Source organism: Thalassophryne amazonica, chromosome 15 (genome assembly GCF_902500255.1).
Source record: "Thalassophryne amazonica chromosome 15, fThaAma1.1, whole genome shotgun sequence".
NCBI lineage: Eukaryota > Metazoa > Chordata > Actinopteri > Batrachoidiformes > Batrachoididae > Thalassophryne > Thalassophryne amazonica.
In genome coordinates this window covers 96,079,091-96,106,472 of record NC_047117.1, presented here as the reverse complement: position 1 = coordinate 96,106,472, position 27,382 = coordinate 96,079,091, and the positions used below count along the sequence as shown (strand labels likewise).

The window sequence follows — 27,382 nt, the reverse complement described above, 5'->3', positions numbered from 1 at the left end:
TATTCCTCGGCCTCCTTTAGCAGTAACGGTACTTGTAATAAGTGTAGCTTATTCGTAGCTTTGGAGGCCAGGCTGGGCGAATTGGAGACTCGGCTCTGCACCGTGGAAAATCCTACAGCTAGCCAGGCCCCTGTAGTCGGTGCGGACCAAGGTAGCTTAGCCGCCGTTAGTTACCCCCTGGCAGATCCCGAGCAGCCGGGAAAGCAGGCCGACTGGGTGACTGTGAGGAGGAAGCGTAGTCCTAAACAGAAGCCCCGTGTACACCGCCAACCCGTTCACATTTCTAACCGTTTTTCCCCACTCGACGACACACCCGCCGAGGATCAAACTCTGGTTATTGGCGTCTCTGTTTTGAGAAATGTGAAGGTAGCGACACCAGCAACCATAGTCAGTTGTCTTCCGGGGGCCAGAGCAGGCGACATTGAAGGAAATTTGAAACTGCTGGCTAAGGCTAAGCGTAAATTTGGTAAGATTGTAATTCACGTCGGCAGTAATGACACCCGGTTACGCCAATCGGAGGTCACTGAAATTAACATTGAATCGGTGTGTAACTTTGCAAAAACAATGTCGGACTCTGTAGTTTTCTCTGGGCCCCTCCCCAATCGGACCGGGAGTGACATGTTTAGCCGCATGTTCTCCTTGAATTGCTGGCTGTCTGAGTGGTGTCCAAAAAATGAGGTGGGCTTCATAGATAATTGGCAAAGCTTCTGGGGAAAACCTGGTCTTGTTAGGAGAGACGGCATCCATCCCACTTTGGATGGAGCAGCTCTCATTTCTAGAAATCTGGCCAATTTTCTTAAATCCTCCAAACCGTGACTATCCAGGGTTGGGACCAGGAAGCAGAGTTGTAGTCTTACACACCTCTCTGCAGCTTCTCTCCCCCTGCCATCCCCTCATTACCCCATCCCCGTAGAGACGGTGCCTGCTCCCAGACAACCAATAACCAGCAAAAATCTATTTAAGCATAAAAATTCAAAAAGAAAAAATAATATAGCACCTTCAACTGCACCACAGACTAAAACAGTTAAATGTGGTCTATTAAACATTAGGTCTCTCTCTTCTAAGTCCCTGTTGGTAAATGATATAATAATTGATCAACATATTGATTTATTCTGCCTTACAGAAACCTGGTTACAGCAGGATGAATATGTTAGTTTAAATGAGTCAACACCCCCGAGTCACACTAACTGTCAGAATGCTCGTAGCACGGGCCGGGGCGGAGGATTAGCAGCAATCTTCCATTCCAGCTTATTAATTAATCAAAAACCCAGACAGAGCTTTAATTCATTTGAAAGCTTGACTCTTAGTCTTGTCCATCCAAATTGGAAGTCCCAAAAACCAGTTTTATTTGTTATTATCTATCGTCTACCTGGTCGTTACTGTGAGTTTCTCTGTGAATTTTCAGACCTTTTGTCTGACTTAGTGCTTAGCTCAGATAAGATAATTATAGTGGGCGATTTTAACATCCACACAGATGCTGAGAATGACAGCTTCAACACTGCATTTAATCTATTATTAGACTCTATTGGCTTTGCTCAAAATGTAAATGAGTCCACCCACCACTTTAATCATATCTTAGATCTTGCTCTGACTTATGGTATGGAAATAGAAGACTTAACAGTATTCCCTGAATACTCCCTTCTGTCTGATCATTTCTTAATAACATTTACATTTACTCTGGTGGACTACCCAGCAGTGGGGAATAAGTTTCATTACACTAGAAGTCTTTCAGAAAGCGCTGTAACTAGGTTTAAGGATTTGATTCCTTCTTTATGTTCTCTAATGCCATATAACAACACAGTGCAGAATAGCTACCTAAACTCTGTAAGTGAGATAGAGTATCTCGTTAATAGTTTTACATCCTCATTGAAGACAACCTTGGATGCTGTAGCTCCTCTGAAAAAGAGAGCTTTAAATCAGAAGTGCCTGACTCCGTGGTATAACTCACAAACTCATAGCTTAAAGCAGATAACCCGTAAGTTGGAGAGGAAATGGCGTCTCACTAATTTAGAAGATCTTCACTTAGCCTGGAAAAAGAGTCTGTTGCTCTATAAAAAAAGCCCTCCGTAAAGCTAGGACATCTTTCTACTCATCACTAATTGAAGAAAATAAGAACAACCCCAGGTTTCTTTTCAGCACTGTAGCCAGGCTGACAAAGAGTCAGAGCTCTATTGAGCTGAGTATTCCATTAACTTTAACTAGTAATGACTTCATGACTTTCTTTGCTAACAAAATTTTAACTATTAGAGAAAAAATTACTCATAACCATCCCAAAGACGTATCGTTATCTTTGGCTGCTTTCAGTGATGCCGGTATTTGGTTAGACTCTTTCTCTCCGATTGTTCTGTCTGAGTTATTTTCATTAGTTACTTCCTCCAAACCATCAACATGTCTATTAGACCCCATTCCTACCAGGCTGCTCAAGGAAGCCCTACCATTAATTAATGCTTCGATCTTAAATATGATCAATCTATCTTTATTAGTTGGCTATGTACCACAGGCTTTTAAGGTGGCAGTAATTAAACCATTACTTAAAAAGTCATCACTTGACCCAGCTATCTTAGCTAATTATAGGCCAATCTCCAACCTTCCTTTTCTCTCAAAAATTCTTGAAAGGGTAGTTGTAAAACAGCTAACTGATCATCTGCAGAGGAATGGTCTATTTGAAGAGTTTCAGTCAGGTTTTAGAATCCATCATAGTACAGAAACAGCATTAGTGAAGGTTACAAATGATCTTCTCATGGCCTCGGACAGTGGACTCATCTCTGTGCTTGTTCTGTTAGACCTCAGTGCTGCTTTTGATACTGTTGATCATAAAATTTTATTACAGAGATTAGAGCATGCCATAGGTATTAAAGGCACTGCGCTGCGGTGGTTTGAATCATATTTGTCTAATAGATTACAATTTGTTCATGTAAATGGAGAATCTTCTTCACAGACTAAAGTTAATTATGGAGTTCCACAAGGTTCTGTGCTAGGACCAATTTTATTCACTTTATACATGCTTCCCTTAGGCAGTATTATTAGACGGTATTGCTTAAATTTTCATTGTTACGCAGATGATACCCAGCTTTATCTATCCATGAAGCCAGAGGACACACACCAATTAGCTAAACTGCAGGATTGTCTTACAGACATAAAGACATGGATGACCTCTAATTTCCTGCTTTTAAACTCAGATAAAACTGAAGTTATTGTACTTGGCCCCACAAATCTTAGAAACATGGTGTCTAATCAGATCCTTACTCTGGATGGCATTACCCTGACCTCTAGTAATACTGTAAGAAATCTTGGAGTCATTTTTGATCAGGATATGTCATTCAAAGCGCATATTAAACAAATATGTAGGACTGCTTTTTTGCATTTACGCAATATCTTTAAAATTAGAAAGGTCTTGTCTCAGAGTGATGCTGAAAAACTAATTCATGCATTTATTTCCTCTAGGCTGGACTATTGTAATTCATTATTATCAGGTTGTCCTAAAAGTTCCCTAAAAAGCCTTCAGTTAATTCAAAATGCTGCAGCTAGAGTACTAACGGGGACTAGAAGGAGAGAGCATATCTCACCCATATTGGCTTCTCTTCATTGGCTTCCTGTTAATTCTAGAATAGAATTTAAAATTCTTCTTCTTACTTACAAGGTTTTGAATAATCAGGTCCCATCTTATCTTAGGGACCTCGTAGTACCATATCACCCCAATAGAGCGCTTCGCTCTCAGACTGCAGGCTTACTTGTAGTTCCTAGGGTTTGTAAGAGTAGAATGGGAGGCAGAGCCTTCAGCTTTCAGGCTCCTCTCCTGTGGAACCAGCTCCCAATTCAGATCAGGGAGACAGACACCCTCTCTACTTTTAAGATTAGGCTTAAAACTTTCCTTTTTGCTAAAGCTTATAGTTAGGGCTGGATCAGGTGACCCTGAACCATCCCTTAGTTATGCTGCTATAGACTTAGACTGCTGGGGGGTTCCCATGATGCACTGTTTCTTTTTATTCACCTCTTTTTGCTCTGTATGCACCACTCTGCATTTAATCATTAGTTATTGATCTCTGCTCCCCTCCACAGCATGTCTTTTTCCTGGTTCTCTCCCTCAGCCCCAACCAGTCCCAGCAGAAGACTGCCCCTCCCTGAGCCTGGTTCTGCTGGAGGTTTCTTCCTGTTAAAAGGGGATTTTCCTTCCCACTGTCGCCAAGTGCTTGCTCATAGGGGGGTCGTTTTGACCGTTGGGGTTTTTCTGTGATTATTGTATGGCTTTTGCCTTGCAATATGAAGCGCCTTGGGGCAACTGTTTGTTGTGATTTGGCGCTATATAAATTAAATTGATTTGATTTGATTTGATTCAGGACTTGATGCACATTAGAGGAAATAACCTGGATTTCATTTTCATATGAGGTATTGCCGTCATGAATATTAACATTGAGCTCTGATCACTCAGTTATTAGGGTTCCAGTTTTGCTGCCGTGTTGAGTGGAACACCTTATTCATCACTGCGGCGACACATCAACTCCTCAAGTATGACTGAAGTTGAAGCGAGACTGCCTGATATCTTAGTTTCACGTTTGGAAAATGCCCAATCAGTAGGCAGTCTTGTGGATAGTTTAAACTCAGCACTCAGAACTGCACTTAGCATGATTGCTGCACCTTTATTACCCCCCCACCCAAAAAAAACATAGTCACCTTGGTTCAATGACTGCTTGCGTGACCTCAGGCATAAGGCTCGAGGTCTTGAACGGAAATCGCATAGTTCAAAATTAGAAATATTCCACCTTGCGTGGTATGATGCTATCTTTGACTATAAGCATGCGTTCGACACGGTGGCAACACCTATACATGGACAACCACCTGTAATTCGGTCTCCTTTTACAGCACAAGATTTCCTGGATTACTTTGAGAAGAAAATAGACTTTAGGTTAAACATATCCCAGCATGCCTTAATCCAGCCACTATGTAAGTAAGTAATACACCCTGCTATTGAGATGGGCTCCATTACTGAGGTATTACCTAGATTTACAGAATTTGATAGTATCTCACTAGGCATGCTGACGAAACTCATAACGTCAACAAAAAGCACAACCTGATTATTTGATCCTATACCAACAAAACTGTTTAAGGACCTGTGGTCCACTCTTGGGCCGACTGTGCTGGAAATGATTAATCTTTCTTTAACTTCTCGATCTGTTCCTAAATGTTTCAAATCTGCAGTGATTAAACCATTACTTAAGAAACCTAATCTTGGCCGATATCAAATCTATCATTTTGCTCTAAAATTCTGGAAAAAGTGGTATCACGGCAGCTTGTAGACTATCTTGCTGAGAATAATCTCTTTGAGCCACTGCAGTCTGCTTTTAGAAAATATCATTCCACAGAGACGGCTCTCACTAAAGTGGTGAATGATCTTCTGCTTACAATGGATTCAGACACCACTATGGTTCTTGTGCTGTTAGATCTCAGTGCTGCGCTTGATATTGTCGATCATCATATTCTACTCGATAGGCTGGAAAATCATTTTGGGATCACTGGGAGTGCCGTTGCATGGCTGACATCATACTTGACCAGTCGTTCTCACTGTGTTTTGTAAAATAACACTACCTCTAACCTTTGTGACATGAAATTTGGGGTTCCACAGAGGTCCGTCTTAGGCCCCCTGTTTTTATCCCTTCATATAGCTCCTCTTGGGCACATATTGTGGCGTTTTGGGATTACCTTTCATTGCTATGATGATGATACTCAGTTATACATGCCAATAACTGCTGGTAATCTCATCCACATAAAATCCTTAGAAGATTGCCTTGCAACAGTGAGAAGCTGGATGTCTAGCAGCTTCCTACTTTTAAACTCGGATAAGACTGAAATGATGGTTCTTGGTCCAGTGAGACATCTGTATCAATTTGATCAGTTAACGCTTAGCCTAGGCTCGTGCGTCATACATCACACTGACAAAATGAGGAACCTTGGGGTAATTTTTGATCCTACATTGTCCTTTGACCTCCACATTAGAAATATTATGAAGACTGCTTTCTTTCACCTGCGAAATATAGCGAAGATTCGTCCCATCCTGTCTATGGCTGATGCTGAGACCCTGATCCATGTTTGTCTCTTTTAGATTGGACTACTGCAATGTTCTATTTTCTGGTTTACCACAGTCTAGCATTAGGGGTCTCCAGTTGGTTCAAATTACTGCAGCCAGACTTGACACGAAGCAGAAAGTTGGACCACATTACACCCATTTTGGCATCTCTTCACTGGCTTCCTGTCCCAGTGAGATCAGATTTGAAGGTTCTGCTACTAACCTATAAAATTGTTCACGGACTGGCACCTCCCTACTTAGCTGACCTAATTAAACCCTATGTACCGGCCCGGGCTCTGCTTTCTCAGGGTGCAGGACTACTTTGTGTCCCTAGGGTGAATAAGAAGTCTGCAGGTCACAGACCTTTCTCTTATTGTGCCCCTGTTCTGTGGAATGATCTCCCTGTGTCAATAACACAGTCAGATTCTGTAGAGACTTTCAAGTCCAGACTTAAGACACATTTATTTTCCCTTTCGTATGGCTAGCATACTGGTATAGTATGTTATTATGCTTTTTAACCCTTAAATTCATTTTACCATATTTTCCGCACCATAAGGCGCACCTAAAAGCCTTAAATTTTCACAAAAATCGGCCATGCGCCCTATAATCCGGTGCGCCTTATGTGCGCACTGTATTCCAAAATCTGTAAAAACGACCGACGTTGTCTTTGATCGTCGGAATATCGGACCATTTCCCGCTGACACAAGGATGTAATACATAAAGTACGTACGCTAGCAGCGTAGAGTACGTACCCTGGCAGCGATAAACCAATCGGAGAACATTACGTAATACGTAAAGTACGTACGCTGGTAGCGTAGAGTACGTACGCTGCCAGCGATAAACCAATCAGAGAAGAATCCGTGAGTCCGTGGTACGTACACTTACCTCCGCCACTCCTCCGGTAGTTACCGTATACTACAGGTATCCTGCAAAACATTTGTTTAAGGACCCCCGAAAATGGCACCAGCGAAGAGACATGCTTACGAGGCACAAGTCAAACTGCAGGCTATCAGTTACGCGGTTGTTCGTGGGAATAGAGCAGCTGCGAGAGGAAACAAGAAAATGAACTGCGCCAAGTTAAAAAGACCAAATGGAGTTTCCGCAGAAACAAAGCGAGGTGGCCACAGCTAGAAGACCAGCTGTTCAATTCAGACACAGAAGATGAGGACTTCGATGGATTTGTGACAGAACCATAATAAAAAATAATGTGAGTACCATATTGTTAAATACCGGTAGTTCAAAGTTGTTAAAAAGTTCAAATAAACTCACCGTTTGCTTCCGTGACCTTTTTTTTTTTTTTTTTGTAGACTATATGTTTTAGTGTGCGCCTTTCGTAAGGGTTAAGTACCCGTTAATTGAGGGCGCGCTTTATAATCTGGTGCGCCTTATGGTGCAGAAAATGAAACGGCACGTGCCGCGGCCTCAGTTTTAACTAAAGTCTGGGTCTTTTAGCGAAGGTTAGGGCTAGTGGCCAGCAATCACCTTAGTATTTCTTCTGTTCTTCTTGTTGTTTAATGCTGACAAATTATAATGGACTCCCACCTTACGCTGGATGAATTGGCAGTGACGATGTGGCAGATGGCAGCTGGGAAAGCTCCGGGCATCGATGGACTGCCAGTGGACTTTTATGTACATTTCTGGGGCTTTCTCTGTGCTGATCTTCTGGAGTTGTTGTGGGAGAGCATTGCCGCTTCCCACCTCTTGTCGCCATGTTGTTCTGTCCTTCCTGCCAAAGAAAGGGGATCTTACTCTGTTGAAGAACTGGAGACAAGTTGCACTTCTCTGTGCGGATTGTAAAATCTTTTCAAGGATACTGGCGAACAGATTGAAAGGTGTCCTGGACCTCGTAGTTCACAAGGACCAGTCCTATTGTGTGCCCGATAGGACTATTATGGACATTCTTTTTTTCATGAGAGATTTGCTTGATTTGTGTAATACCGGGGATTTGGTTTGCGGGTTTGGGTCACTTCCACTCCTGTCTCCAGGCCAAAACACCCGACTTTAGTGATAGGGGATTCTGTCACCCGCAAAGTCAGGTTACAGATGCCAGCTGACGTTAAATGTATTCCCGGGGCCAGAGCTCCCGACATTGCATGTCATCTTAAGGTGCTGACGCTCTAGAAGGGAAGACAGACGAAGGAACATGACATGAGATATAGTCACATAGTTATTCACGTCGGCGCCGATGATGTCAGGATGAAGTACTCGGAGGTCACAAAAATGGACAGAGAGAACTTGTGACCTTGCCAGAAAGATGTCGGCATCGATTAATAGTCTCTGGTCCCCTCCCCTCCCGGGGTAATGATGAGGCATTTAGAAGGCTGACATTGTTAAATAAGTGGCTGGCGCAATTTTGTAGACAGCAAGGTTTTAGCTTTATTGATAACTGGCCTTTTTTCTGGGGCCGCCATGGCTTGCTCATGCCGGACGGCCTCCACCCTACTGGGTAAGGCGCCGCCATCTTGTCTGCGAACATAGATGGAGCTCTACAGGGAGGTTAACAATAGAAATTTACAGCAGGTGACGGAGCAGGTGATTAGAGACCCCGAAAGGCTTATGACAAATGTGGGTGTGGAATCTATTAGCTTACCAGGGAAATTAGTGCAGAAAATCCACTATGGTGATAGTACAGTTTATCTGCCAGGGATGGACATTCAACACGTTGAGACTGTGGCTTGCGTCCATAGACGTGTCCATAAAAATCATAGAGGGATATGCTTTGCAAACTTAATATCTGTTACTACATTGGATGATGTTGAAATTGAGGATGGCCCAGTGGTTGTTCAAGCAATAGCAAAGATTTTGTGTGTGCTACCTACAATGCGCGTGGAATGTCTTAAACCTAAATTTACTTCTAGGCATCTTATATATGCTACTCTGGAACCACCCCTAAATCCAAATAGTTCAGCTGTCAACCCCACAGAGGCCCTTAGTCTGGGTCTCATTAACATGAGATAACTGTCCTCAAAATCATTGTTGATCAAGATCTAATTATTGATCATCACTTAGATATGATTGGGTTATGTGAAACCTGGCTTAAACCTACAGCTGTCCTCCCCTTAAATGAGGCTTGCCCACCAGCATATACATTTAGTCACATCCCTTGTGATGCGAATCAAGGCAGGGGTGTTGATGTTATTTATAAATCTAGGTTTAGCTTATTAACTGTTGGGGGTCACAAATATAACTCGTTTGAGCATCTGATTCTTTGCTCCGCTCAGGATATTACACATTGCCAAGGTCAGAAGTTAAAAAATCAGCTGTATTACTTTGTCACTGTATATAGGCCTCCTGGCCCATATTCTGAATTCTTAAATGAATTTGGTGCGTTCATCTCTAACTTGTCAACTAGTGCAGATAACATTCTGATCATTGGTGACTTTACTATTCATATAAATAAGCCTTCTGATCCCCTCTGCAAATGGAAATTGTGGATGCATTAGGATTTCAGCACTGCATTCGGGACTCGACGCACATTAGTGGAAATACCCTGGATCTGGTTCTCGCACATGGTATTGCTGTCACGAATATTGACATCATGCCTCTTACATCAGTGGTCTCTGATCACTCACTTAAGTTTATAGTTTCGCTGCTGTGTTTAGTGGAACATCAACCTTATATATCATTACGGCGATGCATCAGCTCCTCAAGTAAGACTGAAATCGAAGCTATACTGTCTGATGTCTTAGCTTCACATTTGGCAAATACCCAGTCAGTAGACAGACTTGTGGATAGTTTAAACTCAGTGCTCAACACTGCACTCGACATGAATGCGCCACCTGTGTTAAAACCGTGCTCCCCCCCAAAACACAGTCACCTTGGTTCAGTGATTACCTGCGTGACCTCAAGCATAAGGCTAGAGGTCTAGAACGGAAATGGCGTCGTTCAACATTAGAAGTATTCCACCTTGCGTGGCATGGTGGTATCTTAGACTATAAGCATGCATTACTGGCTACAAAGCGGATCTGTTACTCTGATTTGATCAACAAAAACAAGCAGAACTCAAAGTTCTTGTTTGACACGGTGGCAACACTTATTCATGGACAACCACCTGTAGTTCACTCTCATTTTACAGCACAGGATTTCCTGGATTACTTTGGGAAGAAAATAGAAGACATCAGGTTAAACATATCCCAGCATGCCTTAACCCAGCCACTACATCCTCCCATTGAGATGGGCGCCACTACTGAGGTATTACCTAGATTTACAGAATTTGATAGTATTTCACTAGACATGCTGACGAAACTCCTAACGTCTACAAAAAGTACAACCTGCTTATTTGATCCTATACCAACAAAACTGTTTAAGGACCTGTGGCCCACTCTTGGGCCGACTGTGCTGGAAATTATTCATCTTTCTTTAACTTCTGGATCTGTTCCTAAATGTTTCAAATCTGCAGTGATTAAACCATTACTTAAGAAACCTAATCTTGAACCTAGTGTATTGAAAAACTATCAGCTGATATCAAATCTATCATTTTGCTCTAAAATTCTGGGAAAGTGGTGTCACGGCAGCTTGTGGACTATCTTACTGAGAATAATCTCTTTGAACTACTGCAGTCTGCTTTTAGAAAATATCATTCCACAGAGACGGCTTTCACTAAAGTGGTGAATGATCTTCTCCTTACAATGGATTCGGACACCACTACAGTTCTGGTGCTGTTAGATCTCAGTGCTGCATTTGATACCGTGGATCATCATATTCTACTTGATAGGCTGAAAAATCATTTTGGGATTACTGGGAGTGCCCTTGCATGGCTGACAACATACTTGACCAGTCATTCTCACTGTGTTTTGTACAGTAACACTACCTCTAACCTTAGTGACATGGAATTTTGGGGTTCCACAGGGGTCTGTTTTTGGCCCCCTGCTTTTCTCCCTTTATATAGCACCCCTTGGGCACATATTGCGGTGTTTTGGGATTACCTTTCACTGCTGTGCTGATGATACTCAGTTATACATGCCAATAACTGCTGATAATCTCATTCTCATAAAATCCTTAGAAGATTGCCTTGCATCAGTGAGAAGTTGGATGCCTAAAAACTTCCTACTTTTAAACTCTGATAAGACTGAAATGATGGTTCTTGGTCCAGTGAGACATCGGCATCAATTTGACCAGATAACACTTAACCTAAGCTCGTGTCATACATCACACTGACAAAGTGAGGAACCTTGGGGTAATTTTTTATCCTTCGTTGTCCTTTGACCTCCACATTAGAAATATTACTAGGAGTTCCTTTCGCTTTTTATTTTACGTGTGCGTGCGAGCTAATCGTCCGTGGAGATTATTTTACTTAACTACACAGATGTATAATAAAACAAATGGTGACTGGTTTACAAACACAATTATGACAGAGTTTTTGGGGGAAGAGCGAGCAGCAGAATTTCTTTTTTTTTTTTTTTTTTTTTTATTGTTTACATGTGTGCACGTGAACGGGACAGGAGGTCCTCAAACTGGGTCCCGCAGACGTGGAAGGACCACTGAAAGCGGCTGTCATCCAGACACAGCTCCTGCAGCAAATAATGGTACTCCCTGTATTGGGAGCTTTTCACAACAACTCGCTCCGTGTGATCAAGGTCCGTCATGTTAACTTGACTGACAACCAGAGCCGGCGAGCGGAATGGAAGCTCCTCCTATTTGATGACGCACTGGGGTGAATTTTCACAGCAAAAGCAGAGCGACACACCGGGCGATGGTGGCGCGTCCTTCGCCACGCAACCCCCGCAAATTTGTGGCATCTGATCGTGCCCAGTGTGAATGCAGCATTAGAGCTTTCTCTTATCGTGCCCCTGTTCTGTGGAATGATCTCCCTGCGTCAGTTAAACAGTCAGATTCTGTAGAGACTTTCAAGTCCAGACTTAAGACTCACTTATTTTCCCTTTCATATGGCTAGCATACTGGCATAGTTTTGTTTTAAGCTGTTTACTCTTTTAATTAATTGTATTAGTAAATGGGCCGTGCCGTGGCCTCAACTTTACCTAAATTCTGGGTCTTTTAGTGAAGTTTAGGGCTAGTGGCGGTGATCACCTTAGTATTTCTTCTGTTTTCTTGTTGTTTAATGCTGACAAATTATACTGTATTTCTTGTCTTTCTGATGCCTGATTCTGTTTTTTTTTTTCTCTGTTTAAGGTGCAGCTCCATCCAGAGATGGGTGTGGTATTTGTGCTGGAGACCCTCCTGTCCTGTGCACCAACAGCATTTCCTTTATATTCATTTTGTGAATTGTTCTGTAATTTGTGTCTGTATCATGGCCAAGCAGAGGGTCACCCCTTTGAGTCTGGTCTGCTTGAGGCTTCTTCCTCAGAGGGAGTTTTTCATTACCACTATTGTTACTCTGGGGGTTTGTAAGGTTAGACCTTACTTGTGTGAAGCGCCTTGAGACAACTCTGTTGCAATTTGGCGCTATATAAATGAAATTAATTTGGAAAAAATTGAAATTGATCAGGAGAAAGCTTTTGAACAGGTTGATCATGGGTTTTTTTTTTCCACTCTTGGGTGTTTGGCTTTGGTGAGGGGTTTATTTCATTTGTTAGGGTTTTGTATAATGGGGCTTCATGTTTGGTTAAGGGTGGGGGAGGGTTGAGTTGCCCAGTACCAGTAACGCAGGATATAAGACAGTGCTTGCCCATCTCAGGTCAGCTGTACTATTTAGCCATTGAGGCACTCTTGTGTCGCATTTGGGCCAAGCTGTCTGGCCTTGTTTTGCCAGGTTACAAACTGTCTTTTCCTCTGGTGCTCTCTGCTTGCACGGATGACATCACTGTCTTTGTCACACATCAGTTGGATGTTGATGGGTTACAAGACAGCTTGCTGCTCTGAGACAGGAACCTCTGCAAAAGTTAACTCGGAGAAGAGTGAGGCTGTTCTGATTGGGGAGGTAGCAGGAAGGGGCTGCTCCTTGTCTGCCACATGGTCTGCGATAGGGAGTGGAGGGTTTGAAAATTCTGGGTGTTTATGGGTATCGTCAGAGGAATTGGGAGGGCTTGGTGGAGAAGGTGTGTGCCAGACTGTCCAAATAGAAATGGTTTCTGCCCCAGATGTCCTATAGTTTTAGTCACCAATTACTTGGTTGCTTTGGCGCTGTGGCACAAACTGTCTGTCCTCCCTTCACCACAGGGCCTTATCGAGCAGTTGCAGCAGTTACTGGTGGACTTTTTTCTGGTCAGGCCATCACTGGATCAGAGTTCCCGTGTTGTACATGCAGCTTCATGAAGGAGTACAGGGGCTGGTGGACATTTCTGGTCGGGTGTCGACCTTCAGGTTGCAGGTTGGTCAGAGACTGTTGTACACCTCTGGATTAAGCTGGCAGGATACGGCATGTGTCCTGCTGAGGAAGGAGGCAGGTCTTGGGTATGACAAACATCTGTTCCTCCTACATTGGCGGGATGTCATGGGGATGCGTACCTCAGCTTTTTACCGGTCAGTTCTCCAGGCGTGGCAGGTCCTCACTGTGCACAGGGACAATGTAGGCCAGGCATGGGCAATCACGTACCATGAAGGGCTGAGACACTCAATGAAATCACCTCAGCAGGTGATTTCATTGATGATCAGGTGTTTATGTTCAGGAGAGAAGCCTATCAGCAACCCACCTGCAGAGGTGATTGGTTGCAAGGAAAACGTACAGTGTCTCTGCCCTCATTTTCGCTAGTGGTTATCTTTGGTTAGGTAGTTCGACCCCCCTGTTTCTTTAATACTTCTGTTAGTTTTTAGTGTAAATGTTGTGAATTTTAGCTTAGTACTTTACTCGTGTTAATCTTAAGAGTGCTTTACTTGTTGGAGGTTTTTTTTTACTGTTCCTACAAGTCTAATACTTGTACTACTTTTTCAGTGTAACTGCTGTGAATTTTAATTAATTTATTTACATCTGTGTGAATCCTGTGTGAGCCTTAGGATTGGTTAGCTTATTCATTATTGGTTAGCTTGTGCTTGCTTGGGTATACTCTTGAATTTCCTAGTGCACAAAGTTCACTACTTTACACCCTAAGTATTTTTAAATACTTGCAGCGGTATTACAGCGACTGTCCTTTTCTTTCATTTCATGGCAAGTTTTTTACTCGCACAAAACCACACCGTGGTCCGTTGATGAGTTGCGGATGTTTCTGTGTTTGGTGGCGGAGGAGAGAATACAGAGAGGTGGATGAAGCGATACGAAATGAGAAAAATCTCCTAGTCTTTGGCCGCTCACGCGTACCGGACATTACAGCAATGCAGAGAACTGCTGAAAAAGTTTAAAAATGATTACAGGACCACAACGACTGGAGTAGGTCGGACCATAAGGGCTGGAAACAGTTTGACCGCAGGAACACCATCTAAGGACACTGACTGGCGAGCAACAGGAGGCAGGATAACAGCAACTCGGCCACGGCTTTGTTGGAAGCGACGGCTGGTAAGTGCTTTTGTGACTTTGTCTGTAGTCTGCTTGAAAGCACCGTTTAACGCCCATTGCTAACTAGCGAGCTAGCTAACTCCATGCTCCACTTTAAAGTATTAACTTCTGACAGAAAACACTTAAAGTCAGTATAACAACAAACGTGTACATTTGACTAATTTAGTGCCATTACTGTGATGTGTTTTTTTTTTTTTTTTTGACATGTCGCCATTTTGTTTTTGTTGAAGTATCCAGTTCCATAAGCGAGGAGGGTTCGACCACCAGCTTCAAAGCTTCAACATCTGTATCAGCGTCTAGCACCACACAGCAACATGTTATCAACTCACACATACATACATACATACATACATACATACATACATACATACATACGAGGTCTGTCAATAAAATATAGGTCCTTTTTATTTTTTTCAAAAACTATATGGATTTCATTCATATGTTTTTACGTCAGACATGCTTGAACCCTCGTGCGCATGCGTGAGTTTTTCCATGCCTGTCGGTGACGTCATTCGCCTGTGAGCACTCCTTGTGGGAGGAGTCGTCCAGCCCCTCGTCGGAATTCCTTTGTCTGAGAAGTTGCTGAGAGACTGGCGCGTTTTGATCAAAATTTTTTCTAAACCTGTGAGACACATCGAAGTGGACACGGTTCGAAAAATTAAGCTGGTTTTCGGTGAAAATTTTAACGGCTGATGAGAGATTTTGAGGTGATACTGTCGCTTTAAGGACTTCCCACGGTGCGAGACGTCGCGCAGCGCTTTCAGGCGCCGTCGTCAGCCTGTTTCAAGCTGAAAACCTCCACATTTCAGGCTCTATTGATCCAGGACGTCGTGAGAGAACAGAGAAGTTTCAGAAGAAGTCGGTTTCAGCATTTTATCCGGATATTCCACTGTTAAAGGAGATTTTTTTAATGAAAGACGTGCAGACGGATTGCAGCGTCGGCTCGCAGCCGCCGCGACGCTCCGCCACAGGAAAAACACCTCCGTTGGAAGCCTTAAGGACAAGTTGGAACATGTCCAGCTGTTAAACAATTTCTCATATACTCACTCCACTGAAAGCCATCAAAAGCCGCCTGGATTTTACAAATGGTTATCAACACGGAGGTGTTTTTCTTGTGCCGCCGCACCGCACGTCTTTCATTAAAAAAATCTCCTTTAACAGTGGAATATCCAGATAAAATGCTGAAACCGACTTCTTCTGAAACATCTCTGTTCTCTCACGACGTCCTGGTTCAATAGAGCCTGAAATGTGGAGGTTTTCAGCTTGAAACAGGCTGACGACGGCGCCTGAGAGCGCTGAGCGACGTCTCGCACCATGAAAAGTCCTTAAAGCGACAGTATCACCTCAAAATCTCTCATCAGCCATTAAAATTTTCACTGAAAACCAGCTTAATTTTTCGAACCGTGTCCACTTCGATGTGTTTCACAGGTTTAGAAAAAATTTTGATCAAACAAAGCGCCAGTCTCTCAGCAACTTCTCAGACAAAGGAATTCCGACGAGGGGCTGGACGACTCCTCCCACAAGGAGTGCTCACAGGTGAATGACGTCACCGACAGGCGTGGAAAAACTCACGCATGCGCACGAGGGTTCAAGCATGTCTGACGTAAAAACATATGAATGAAATCCATATAGTTTTTGAAAAAATAAAAAGGACCTATACTTTATTGACAGCCCTCGTACATACACACACACACATATATATATATATATATATTTCTACCTTTATTATTGCCCAGGCAAGAGAAAAAGGAGCCTGTTGCAGCAGGCTCTGTCCATCCTGAGTGATGTTGAGGTTGAAGCTTAACTGGGGTCATTGTGATAGACACATCCGACTGATCCTTGAGGAAGCAACGGTGGTGGAAGCTGCATTTAATCAGGCATATCTTGGCGTGCTGGGCGACCTTGTGGATACGATGCGTGACCGGGGCGTGTGACCTGCGCCCCCCACCCCAGACTACAGACACATGAAACTTTTGTAAAGTTTGTGTTGCTCTTTTTTTTTTTTTTTTTTTGGTATTTGCTCTTCTTTTAGTTGTAGTAAACATTTTGACTTATGTGACTGTATCATAATTTGTCATTTCTGGCTGAGTCAACAGTAAAAAACATTTTGTCATTAACGTTTTGGTACGATGATGGTTCATTTCTAAGAATTTTAATTGCTCTTATTTATAAATCTAGGTTTAGCTTATTAGCTGTTGGTCGTCACAAATATAGCTCGTTTGAACATCTGATTCTCCTCTCTGCTCACGATGCTACATATTGCCAAGGTCAGAAGAATAAAATTCAGCTGTATTACTTTGTCACTGTATATAGGCCTCCTGGCCCATATTCTGAATTCTTAGATGAATTTGGTGCATTCATTTCTAACTTGTCAACTAGTGCAGATAACATTCTGATCATTGGTGACTTTGACGTTCATATAAATAAGCCTTCTGATCCCCTCTGCAAATTATTTATGGAAATTGTGGATGCATTAGGATTTCAACAATGCGTACGGGACTCAATGCACATTAGTGGAAATACCCTGGATCTGGTTCTTATGCGTTGTATTGCTGTCACGAATATTGACATCATGCCTCATACATCAGTGGTCTCTGATCACTCACTTATTAAGTTTAGTTTCCCTGCCGTGTTTAGTGAAACAACCTTATATATTACCTCGGTGATGCATCAACTCCTCAACTAAGACTGAACTCGAAGCTAGACTGCCTGATGTCTTAGCTTCATGTTTGGAAAATGCCCCATCAGTAGTCTTGTGGATAGTTTAAATTCAGCACTCAAAACTACACTCGACATGATTGCGCCAGCTGTGTTAAAACGACGCCCCCCCAAAACATAGTCACCTTGGTTCAATGATTACCTGAGTGACCTCAAGTATAAAGCAAGAGGTCTAGAATGGAAATGAACGGAAATGGCGTAGTTCAGAATTTGAAGTATTCCACCTTGCGTGGCGTGATGCTATCTTAGACTATAAGCATGCACTACTGGCTACTGGTCCTTCATGCAACCTTTATCGTTTTCATTGGGCACTCCCACAGTGTCTGTTTCTCTTGTTCGTTTCTTGGTGTTCGTCTTGTATCTCATGGTTCACCTAACACTGGCTTTTCCAAATGGTCCGGTGTTGCCGACCGAACTGTCCCCCTAAAAATTGGCCCGCCCTGCCTTCACTGCGCATGCGTCATTTCTGAACTTGAGCAGCGATTCACTGATTATCGCTGCGTTTCTGCTTCAAACTGCAGGCATCATCTATCTCAGTGACAGATATGATATTTTGTACAACAATCATTTCCACATAAATTCAGCATTACTTCATCATAAAAGATGGTGGAAGCGATCAGAGCGCCGCAGCAGAACGTCTGAGTCTGACGTGCTGCTGCGCCTACGTCATTTCAGAGCACCACTAAAGACCTGACAATTATCGCCTCGTATTTTGCTTCAAACTGACTGATTGAATCAGAATGATTTAAGAGGTTTTACTTTGTCATCTGATGGTTAATAATCCAATTATTTTCTTTGATAGCTTTGGGTGAAGAGAGTCAGACTCAGATGATCTGCTGTGGTCCCAAATGACGCATGCGCAGTGATGGTAGGGTGGACCCATTTTTAGGGGGACCGTTAAGTCTGCAACACCAGTATGGGAACATGCACGCGCGTGCTCTGCTCCTCAACATCCACCACAGAACAGCCTTGGGTCCTTCATGGCAACCATCCAGACAGACAACCAGTCCATCCTCACCTCTCCAACATTACCCTCTGTCTGCTGCAGCCAGGTCCAGAGCCTTCTGTAGCTGCTGGGGTCCTCATCGCTGAGCCAGTGCTCGATTACGTCTTCGTCCTTTGAGCTCCAGAGACACCTGGGAAGATGTTATGTAGCCACGAGTTCAAAGGTCAGAGGTGTTTGGTGATATTGATATCTCTCCAGGTGAAGGTCCACGTCTTTCGATTCCTGGTGGTTGATGTCTTACTGTCTGGCTCTCAGACTTGGACTCTAACCAGTGACCTCAGTTGCATATATCTTTAAATTAGCTTGCCACTTTCTTTCATTCCCAAAGCTTGGATCGAAGCTCGGTGATGGCAAAGGAAATTAAAACAGCACCAGAATAGAAACACAAATCATATTGTTTTCCTGCATAAATCTCTTGTTTTCTTATTATTATGTTGGTAAGTGTTGCATAAGCGTGAGAACCTGCCTCACCCCTCGTACTAAGGTACCCAAAATAGTGGCTGACCCCTCCCACCCAGGACACAAACTTTTAGTCACCATCCCCTCTGGCAGACGGCTGAGGTCCATCAGCACTAAAACCTCAAGACACAAAAACAGCTTGTTTCCACCTGCAGCGAGACTAATAAATAATGCTAGACACCCCCCCCCCCCCACACACACACACCCACCCACAAAGTACAGACTGATCGCCCCTGCACTGAAAGCTACTGTACACCTGCACACCAATCACATGTTTGCACAGTCCACATTATCTTATATTTATTTGACAGTAAACTTACTTTTGTCTATTTGACTCTTTACTTCTTACAGAAGTATTTTTTTTTCTTTTCTTTTTATTGCTGTTTATGCACCAATGACACCAGATCAAATTCCTTGTAGGTAGGAACTTACTTGGCAATATATTTGATTCTGATTCTGAATGAGCAAAGCTCTTGGTCCCAGTGTGCAGCTGAGTGGCTGATACAGTGGCATCCTAAAATAAGTGTGTGTGTGTGTGTGTGTGAGACCTTTCATTGTAAAGCATCATGAGTGTCTTCCTTTTGTGCCTGTTTACTTGGAAACAAGGATAAAAGCACTAAAATATTCAGTAAAGTATTTCTTATGTTGGAACTAAAAAAGTCTTGAATAAGTTATTAGTTTTTCATGAGGCTATCAGATTAATCTCTCATATGTAAATGTCGGCACATTTAAAAATCTGGATTTGTGGTTGTTTTTGGCAGAGATCTGTCCAGAAACCACATCTCCTCCCTTGATACCAGCCTGCTGGACCGACTCGGTGGACTCAGAGAGCTGTGAGTGAAACATCGTGTGTGTGTGTGTGTGTGTGTGCATACAGACAGAATAAGTACATGTCTAATTTAACAGGTATCTCCAGAAGAACAGGATCACTGTTCTTCCCAGAGGAGTGTTCTGCTGCGGCCCGCTGTCCATCCTGTGAGTATGGAATCCAGCCTGGGAAACTCAGGATGGTGAAGGCAAAAGGACCAATCTGTTTTGCTTTTACTTAAACGAATAAAGAAGCTAGAAGTGCTATTAAGTTTTCCCCATCCAGTAGCATATGAATTTCACACAGTGAGGGGGAGTTTTAGCTCAAGTGGTTTCCATCAGTTCTTCCAAAACCACCAAACAACAGGCCCATTATGCAGCTTACTGCAGCAGGTCATAAGGAAACGGGAGGGGGGGCAAAACATAGAGGAGAGTGGAAATAAAACAGAACTAATGGAAAGGATAAAGACACTGTTATCAAGGAAATATGTAAAATTTGTGGAGTTAAAATGTTTTTCAGTTGTACTTTGTTACTGTTACTTTAGTTACACCAGTGTCAATGTTAAAACGGTATCAAGCAGCGGAAAGAACACTTTGAGAATCTCCTCCCCAACTGACATACCCCATGAAGAGGGAGGGATTGACGACTTCACCTACTGTAACTCACTGAGAACATCAAAAAACTCCTTCATGGCAAGTCACTGGGGACAGATGAGATTTGCCCTGAAATGGTTTATGGTTTATGACAAATGTGGGTGTGAAATCCATTAGCTTAGCTGGGAAATTACTGCAGAAAATCCACTATGGTGATAGTGCAGTTTGTCTGCCAGGGAGGGAAATTCCACAAGTTGAGACTGTGGCCTGCTTCCGTAGTCCTGTCCATAAAAATCATAGAGGGATATGCTTTGCAAACTTAATACCCATTACTATATTGGATGATGTTGAAATTGAGGATGGCCCAGTGGTTGTTCCAGCAATAGCAAAGATTTCATGTCTGCTACCTACACCGCGTGTGTAATGTCTTAAACCTAAACCTACTTCTAGGCATCTTATATATGCTACTCTGGAACCACCCCTAAACCCAAACAGTTCAACTGTCAACCCCACTGAGGTCCTTAAACTGGGTCTCATTAACATAAGATCACTGTCCTCATTGTTGATCAATGATCTAATTATTGATCATCACTTAGATATTATTGGGCTATGTGAAACCTGGCTTAAACCTACAGCTGTCCTCCCCTTAAATGAGGCCTGCCTACCAGCATATACATTTAGTCACGTCCCTCGTGATGCGAAGCAAGGCGAGGGTGTTGCTCTTATTTATAAATCTAGGTTTAGCTTATTAGCTGTTGAGGGCCACAAATATAACTCGTTTGAGCATCTGATTCTCTGCTCTGCTCAGGATATTATGCATTGCCAAGGTCAGAAGAGTAAAAATCAGCCGTATTACTTTGTCACTGTATATAGGCCTCCTGGCCCATATTCTGAATTCTTAGATGAATTTGGTGCGTTCATCTCTAACTTGTCAACTAGTGTAGATAACATTCTGATCATTGGTGACTTTAACATTCATATAAATAAGCCTTCTGATCCCCTCTGCAAACCATTCATGGAAATTGTGGCTGCATGAGGATTTCAGCAATGCATTCAGTTTAAACTCAGTGCATAAAACTACACTCAACATGATTGCACCACCTTTGTTAAAACCACACCCCCACAAAACACAGTCACCTTGGTGCAGTGATTACTTGTGTGACCTCAAGCATAAAGAGTTGAGGTCTAGAACGGAAATGGAGTAGTTCAAAATTAGGGTTAAGATTAGGGTTGTTATCATAGACTGTAAGCATGCATTATTGGCTACAAAGAGGACCTATTACTCTGATTTGATCAACAAAAACAAGCATAACTCAAAGTCCTTGTTCGACACGGTGGCAACACTTATTCATGGACAACCACCTGTAGTTCGCTCTCCTTTTACAGCACAATATTTCCTGGATTACTTTGAGAAGAAAATAGAAGACATTAGGTTAAACATATCGCAGCATGCCTTAACCCAGCCACTACATCCTGCTATTGAGGTGGGCGCCATTAGTGAGGTATTACCTAGATTTACAGTATTTGATAGTATCTCACTAGGTATGGACTATTGGACTATTGCATGCAAACATTACCAACAAGCAGAGCACACATCCCTAGGCTGTGCATATTATAGCAGATGATTTTAACCATGCAAACCTGAAGACAGCACTCCCTAAATTACACCAGCATGTTAAGTGTGCTACTAGGGGAGATAACACTCTGGACAAGGTTTATTCCAACATTAAGCTGGGCTACAGGGCAAGGCCACTTCCACACCTGGGCCAGTCTGACCACCTGTCCTTTTTGCTAATCCCTGCATATACCCCCCTCAGAAAAACTGCTTCCATCATCACAAAGACTGTTGCCGCATGGCCAGAGGTGCCTCCCAGCAGCTGCAGGACTGCTTTGAGAGGACAGACGGGGGGGTTTTCAAACACCACGATAAGACTGAAATGATGGTTCTTGGTCCAGTGAGACATCTGTATCAATTTGATCAGTTAACGCTTAGCCTAGGCTCGTGCGTCATACATCACACTGACAAAGTGAGGAACCTTGGGGTAATTTTTGATCCTACATTGTCCTTTGACCTCCACATTAGAAATATTATGAAGACTGCTTTCTTCCACCTGCGAAATATAGCGAAGATTCGTCTATGGCTGATGCTGAGACCCTGATCCATGTTTGTCTCTTTTAGATTGGACTACTGCAATGTTCTATTTTCTGGTTTACCACAGTCTAGCATTAGGGCTCTCCAGTTGGTTCAAATTACTGCAGCCAGACTTGACACGAAGCAGAAAGTTGGACCACATTACACCCATTTTGGCATCTCTTCACTGGCTTCCTGTCCCAGTGAGATCAGATTTTAAGGTTCTGCTCCTAACCTATAAAATTGTACATGGACTGGCACCTCCGTAGTAGGGCTGTCACGATTAGGAATTTCTGGAGACGATTAATTGTCAGGCAGATAATTACGATTGACGATTATATTGTCTATTTTTTTCTTTTTTCCCTTCTTTATATTCTACTATCATAGTATGATTACACAACTCTGGAAGAACGTTTGGTTTTTGTGAGTGGAGAAACTGGGAATGGTGCAACATTTTTATTTTCATCTTCATTTTACATACAGTCCCAACTTTTTATGATTTGTGGTTGTTTCTGTTGCATTTCTGAAATGACAGAACTGCTATAAAGAACAGTGTGAACATGTTATTGTGTTTTAAAACTTTTTGGAGCAAACACCAAACTCTTACACAGAAGGAAAAACACCTGGACATGTTCAGGAAAACTGATATAAACTTAACAGAACAATGCAGGCTGATTACACTCCCCATGTTTTTTTTTTTGTATAAATAAATCAGAATACAATAAGAGGCAGCTCACTTTGAAATAATTAAAACATATTAGCTGCAGCTTAATAACTTTGAAAAACAACAGAAATCAGCAGCTTGTATTTTTATTCTGACTCCAGTTCATTTTAGTGTGATGAAGTCATCCTGTAATTTTTGCTCAGTTCATTTATATATTCTCATTTTTTTAAGGATGTTTTAAGGATATTTGACCGTTTATTTCATCTCATAAATTCAGTATACGACGTGCACATGGTGTGAACAGGTCGGTGCCAACAGAACCACACGTGTAAAGAAAGTACAGAGAGTAAAGGCAGCCCCAAGGTTTGTTTGTTTTGTTTTTTTTAAACGTGTTCACTCGGGTTAAAATCCTCTCTCTGTTCCGCGCTCGCTGTCTTAAGTGCACTGATGGTTCACAGCAGAACGTAACGTCTCGTGCCTCCGTTCAGGAATCTCACTCCCTCCGTCGCAGTCCGTAGCGGGTTGACTCCACGTGCACGCACATACACACAGCTCCTTCGGTAAACTACCCATTTTAAGCGGCTTTGAATAAGACGACCACTGTTCTAATCCACCATCTTATTCAAAATTTGAACGTCCAAATGACGGCAGGACGGCTGCCTAAAACTATGAATTGAGAGGAAAAACAAAGACTTAAATAAAATAAATGACTCCTCAACTACTAAATTAGTTGCTAATGATTTCAATCATCAATGTAGTCGTGACTAGTCAACTAGTCGTGGCAGCCCTACTTAAAACCGAAATGCATCCACAGCGGTGCCGTGGTAAGTGGCTTTGGAACCAGAACCTCCTCACGCTCCGTGTTATTATCCAAGCCTCGCTAACCATCCAACCAAGACGAGAGGAAACGGAGTGAGTGAGGCAGCGTGTGGCTGCTGCAGCACGATGATGTCAGATTCTGAGTCGTTTTATGCAACTTTCTGGATAAAATAAGTCATTCACGGTAATCGCGATTATGAAAAATATTCGCGAATATGAAAAATAATCGAGATTGCTGAATATTGTAGTAATTGTGACTGCCCTACTTCCTATTTAGCTGACCTACTTAAACCCTACGTACCGGCCCCGGCTTTGCGTTCTCAGGGTGCAGGACTACTTTGTGTCCCTAAGGTGAATAAGAAGTCTGCAGGTCACAGTGCTTTCTCTTATCGTGCCCCTGTTCTGTGGAATGATCTCCCTGCATCAATAAAACACAGGGCTGGATCCAGAGTGAAAATCTGACAGATGCATTTTTACCCAATGATAAAATAAAAATCGTACGCGTCTTCAATAAAACAGTCAGATTCTGTGGAGACTTTTATGTCCAGACTTAAGGTGCACTTATTTTCCCTTTCGTATGCTAGCATACTGGCATAGTATGTTACTATGCTTTTTACTCTTTTAATTCATTTTATTAGTAAACGGAGCGTGCCGCGGCCTCAACTTTATCTACAATCTGGGTCTTTTAGTGAAGCTTAGGGCTAGTGGCCAGCGATCACCTTAGTATTTCTTTTGTTTTTCTTGGTGCTTAATGGTGACAAATTATACTGTATTTGTTGTCTTTCTGATGCTTGATTCCACTTTTTTCTTTTCTCTCTGTTTGAGCTGCGGCTCCAATGAGAGATGGGTGTGGTATCTGTTCCAGAAACCGTCCTGTGCACCTGCAACATTTCCTGTACGTTTGTTTTGTTAATTGTTCTGTAATTTCTGTCTGTATCATGGCCCAAGCAGAAGGTCACCCCTTTGAGTCTGGTCTGCTTGAGGTTTTTTCCTCAATATCATCAGAGGGAGTTTTTTTTCTTACCACTATCACCCGTGTGCTTCCTCTAGCAGTTGGCAAGGTTCGGCCTTACTTGTGTGAAGCGCCTTGAGGCTGCCTTGTTGTGATTTGGAGCTATATAAGTTGAATTGAAACTGTACCTGCGTGCTGGATCATGTCCAGTGAAACTCACCACAAGGACTAAATGTGGTGTTTGATCTGTAGTGTCAGTGATACTACTTATCTGAGTCTTGCTAAATAACTGTTCATTGGACAGAGTCATTCCAGCAGGACCCAAGGATGTTTCACAGAGACCTGGTACCAAAGACGTCCATTCATCACCTTAGATCACTGGTTAGAGTCCAAGTCTGATAACCAGACAGTAAGCATCGTCCAGTTGTTTCTGACTGAGTGCCTGAGAATCACCTTTAATCTTAGTAGAGTGTCAGATATGAAGTAAAGCAGAGCTGAGCTCAAGCTGGACACACAGCCCAACCAGACATCAGGACATCAGACGTGACTGTCAACCTCTCAATTAGTCAACAGCCTTTTACTAGTGATTGTGTAAGATTTCTGTTCGTCGTATTATCCGTCCTTTTCTGACTTACCGCAGGTTGTCATCTGGATCAGGGGATTGATTGGTTGAGATGGATGGAAAACACATAGAGCAGGAGTCCTCCAGCATGAGCATTGAACAGCATTTCTTACAACAGTTGTTTGATCCCATTAAACAGGAAAATAACTTATGTTGGTAACAATTTTTTTTTTCATTTATTCAGTGATTTGAGCAACAATAAAATCACCACCATAGATGAACGAATATGTGACAACCTCTGCAACCTGACCCAGATGTAAGTACCAGAAAATGTCTTTTGTCCCTGCAAACCTGAATAAACCTAACTGCTCTTGCTCAAAGACAGGAATGCTTTTGAACAAACATCGTAACTCCCCACTTGTGTTTTCTTAAACCTGTGACACCCCCAACCCCCCAGTCAGACATTCATTAAAGGGGCTTTCACGGTGGCGTATTCGTAGAGCTGCTCATTGCAGCGTTGTTTCATTTAAATACGCCCGAAATACGCTCGTACTCAGCCTTTAACAGTGTTCGTTCATACTTGCAGCTGCGTGTGTTCGCATTTTAATATGTGCACACAGTCGCGTGTGCCATGCTGCAGAAGTTTCAGTGCTATTTTCTGCCTCTGTGGAAGTGCGCTGTGTTCTCTGCTGCATGGTGTGGTGCGGCTTAAAAACAGTCATTTAACATTATTATTATTATTTTTAGCGAGTGCGTGTTTATTTTAGAGAGTCACAGCTCTGATTAGACACAGAGAGACAGAGAGAGCTTATGAAACGATGCGACACAGTGAAACAGTCCTCGTATAATGAGTCCACTATGATAAAGTGAAGCAATGATCTTGCAGTATTTATAGCTCCAGAAGAACAACAGGGAGATGTGAAAAGTGGCGTACAGTACCGTGTTGAAGCGTGGGCGGGCTCACAATAGTGGACAGTAGCACTTCGCTGCATGTACTCGCGTGAAGGCTCCATGCTGTGCTGTACACCGAAGAAAATTAAACAGGTTTAATTTCTTCCATCCTACGCACGTAGCCCTCAACATGCTGCTGCGTATTGAGAAAAAACTCCTCGTGAAGTTTGCGTAGAGCTGCTCATTACAGCGTAGATGATATGCTGTAATGAGCAGCTCTACGAATACGCCACTGTGAAAGCCCCTTCAGGCCACAGCTTCCTCCTCCACAATACTTTGGAGAATTACTTTCATGTCTTTTTTAAATACAGCCCCAATTCACTGAAGTTGGGATGTTGATCATTTTGAAATGGATGCCTGCAACACATTTCAAAAGAGCTTGAACAGTGGTATGTTTACCACTGTGTTACATCACCTTTCCTTCTAACAACACTCAATAAGCGTTTGGGAACTGAGGACACTAATTGTGTGTGTCATGATTGGGTATAAAAGGAGCATCCCCAAAAGGCTCAGCCATTCACAAGCAAAGATGGGGTGAGGATCACCACTTTATGAACAGCTGCATGAAAAAAATAGTCCAACAGTTTAAGAACAATGTTTCTCAATGTTCAGTTGCAAGGAATTTAGTGATTCCATCATCTACAGTCCATAATACAACCCTTAGCAATAATTATGGAATCACCGGCCTCGGAGGATGTTCATTCAGTTGTTTAATTTTGTAGAAAAAAAGCAGATCACAGACATGACACAAAACTAAAGTCATTTCAAATGGCAACTTTCTGGCTTTAAGAAACACTATAAGAAATCAGGGAAAAAAATTGTGGCAGTCAGTAACGGTTACTTTTTTAGACCAAGCAGAGGGAAAAAAATATGGACTCACTCAATTCTGAGGAATAAATTATGGAATCACCCTGTAAATTTTCATCCCCAAAACTAACACCTGCATCAAATCAGATCTGCTCGTTAGTCTGCATCTAAAAAGGAGTGATCACACCTTGGAGAGCTGTTGCACCAAGTGGACTGACATGAATCATGGCTCCAACACGAGAGATGTCAATTGAAACAAAGGAGAGGATTATCAAACTCTTAAGAGAGTAAATCATCACGCAATGTTGCAAAAGATGTTGGTTGTTCACAGTCAGCTGTGTCTAAACTCTGGACCAAATACAAACAACATGGGAAGGTTGTTAAAGGCAAACATACTGGTAGACCAAGGAAGACATCAAAGCGTCAAGACAGAAAACTTAAAGCAATATGTCTCAAAAATCGAAA

The 27,382-nt window shown here is 42.6% G+C and overlaps 1 protein-coding gene across 1 annotated transcript in view; it reads left to right on the top strand.

Annotated features, from left to right (window-relative positions):
- pkd1a (polycystic kidney disease 1a) overlaps positions 1-27,382 on the top strand; it is a 334,259-nt gene that overhangs the window by 46,669 nt on the left and 260,208 nt on the right. The window contains 3 exon segments of the mRNA XM_034188324.1: positions 19,392-19,463; positions 19,537-19,605; positions 25,404-25,475. Of these exon segments, the coding sequence (XP_034044215.1) occupies positions 19,392-19,463; positions 19,537-19,605; positions 25,404-25,475 (213 nt within the window).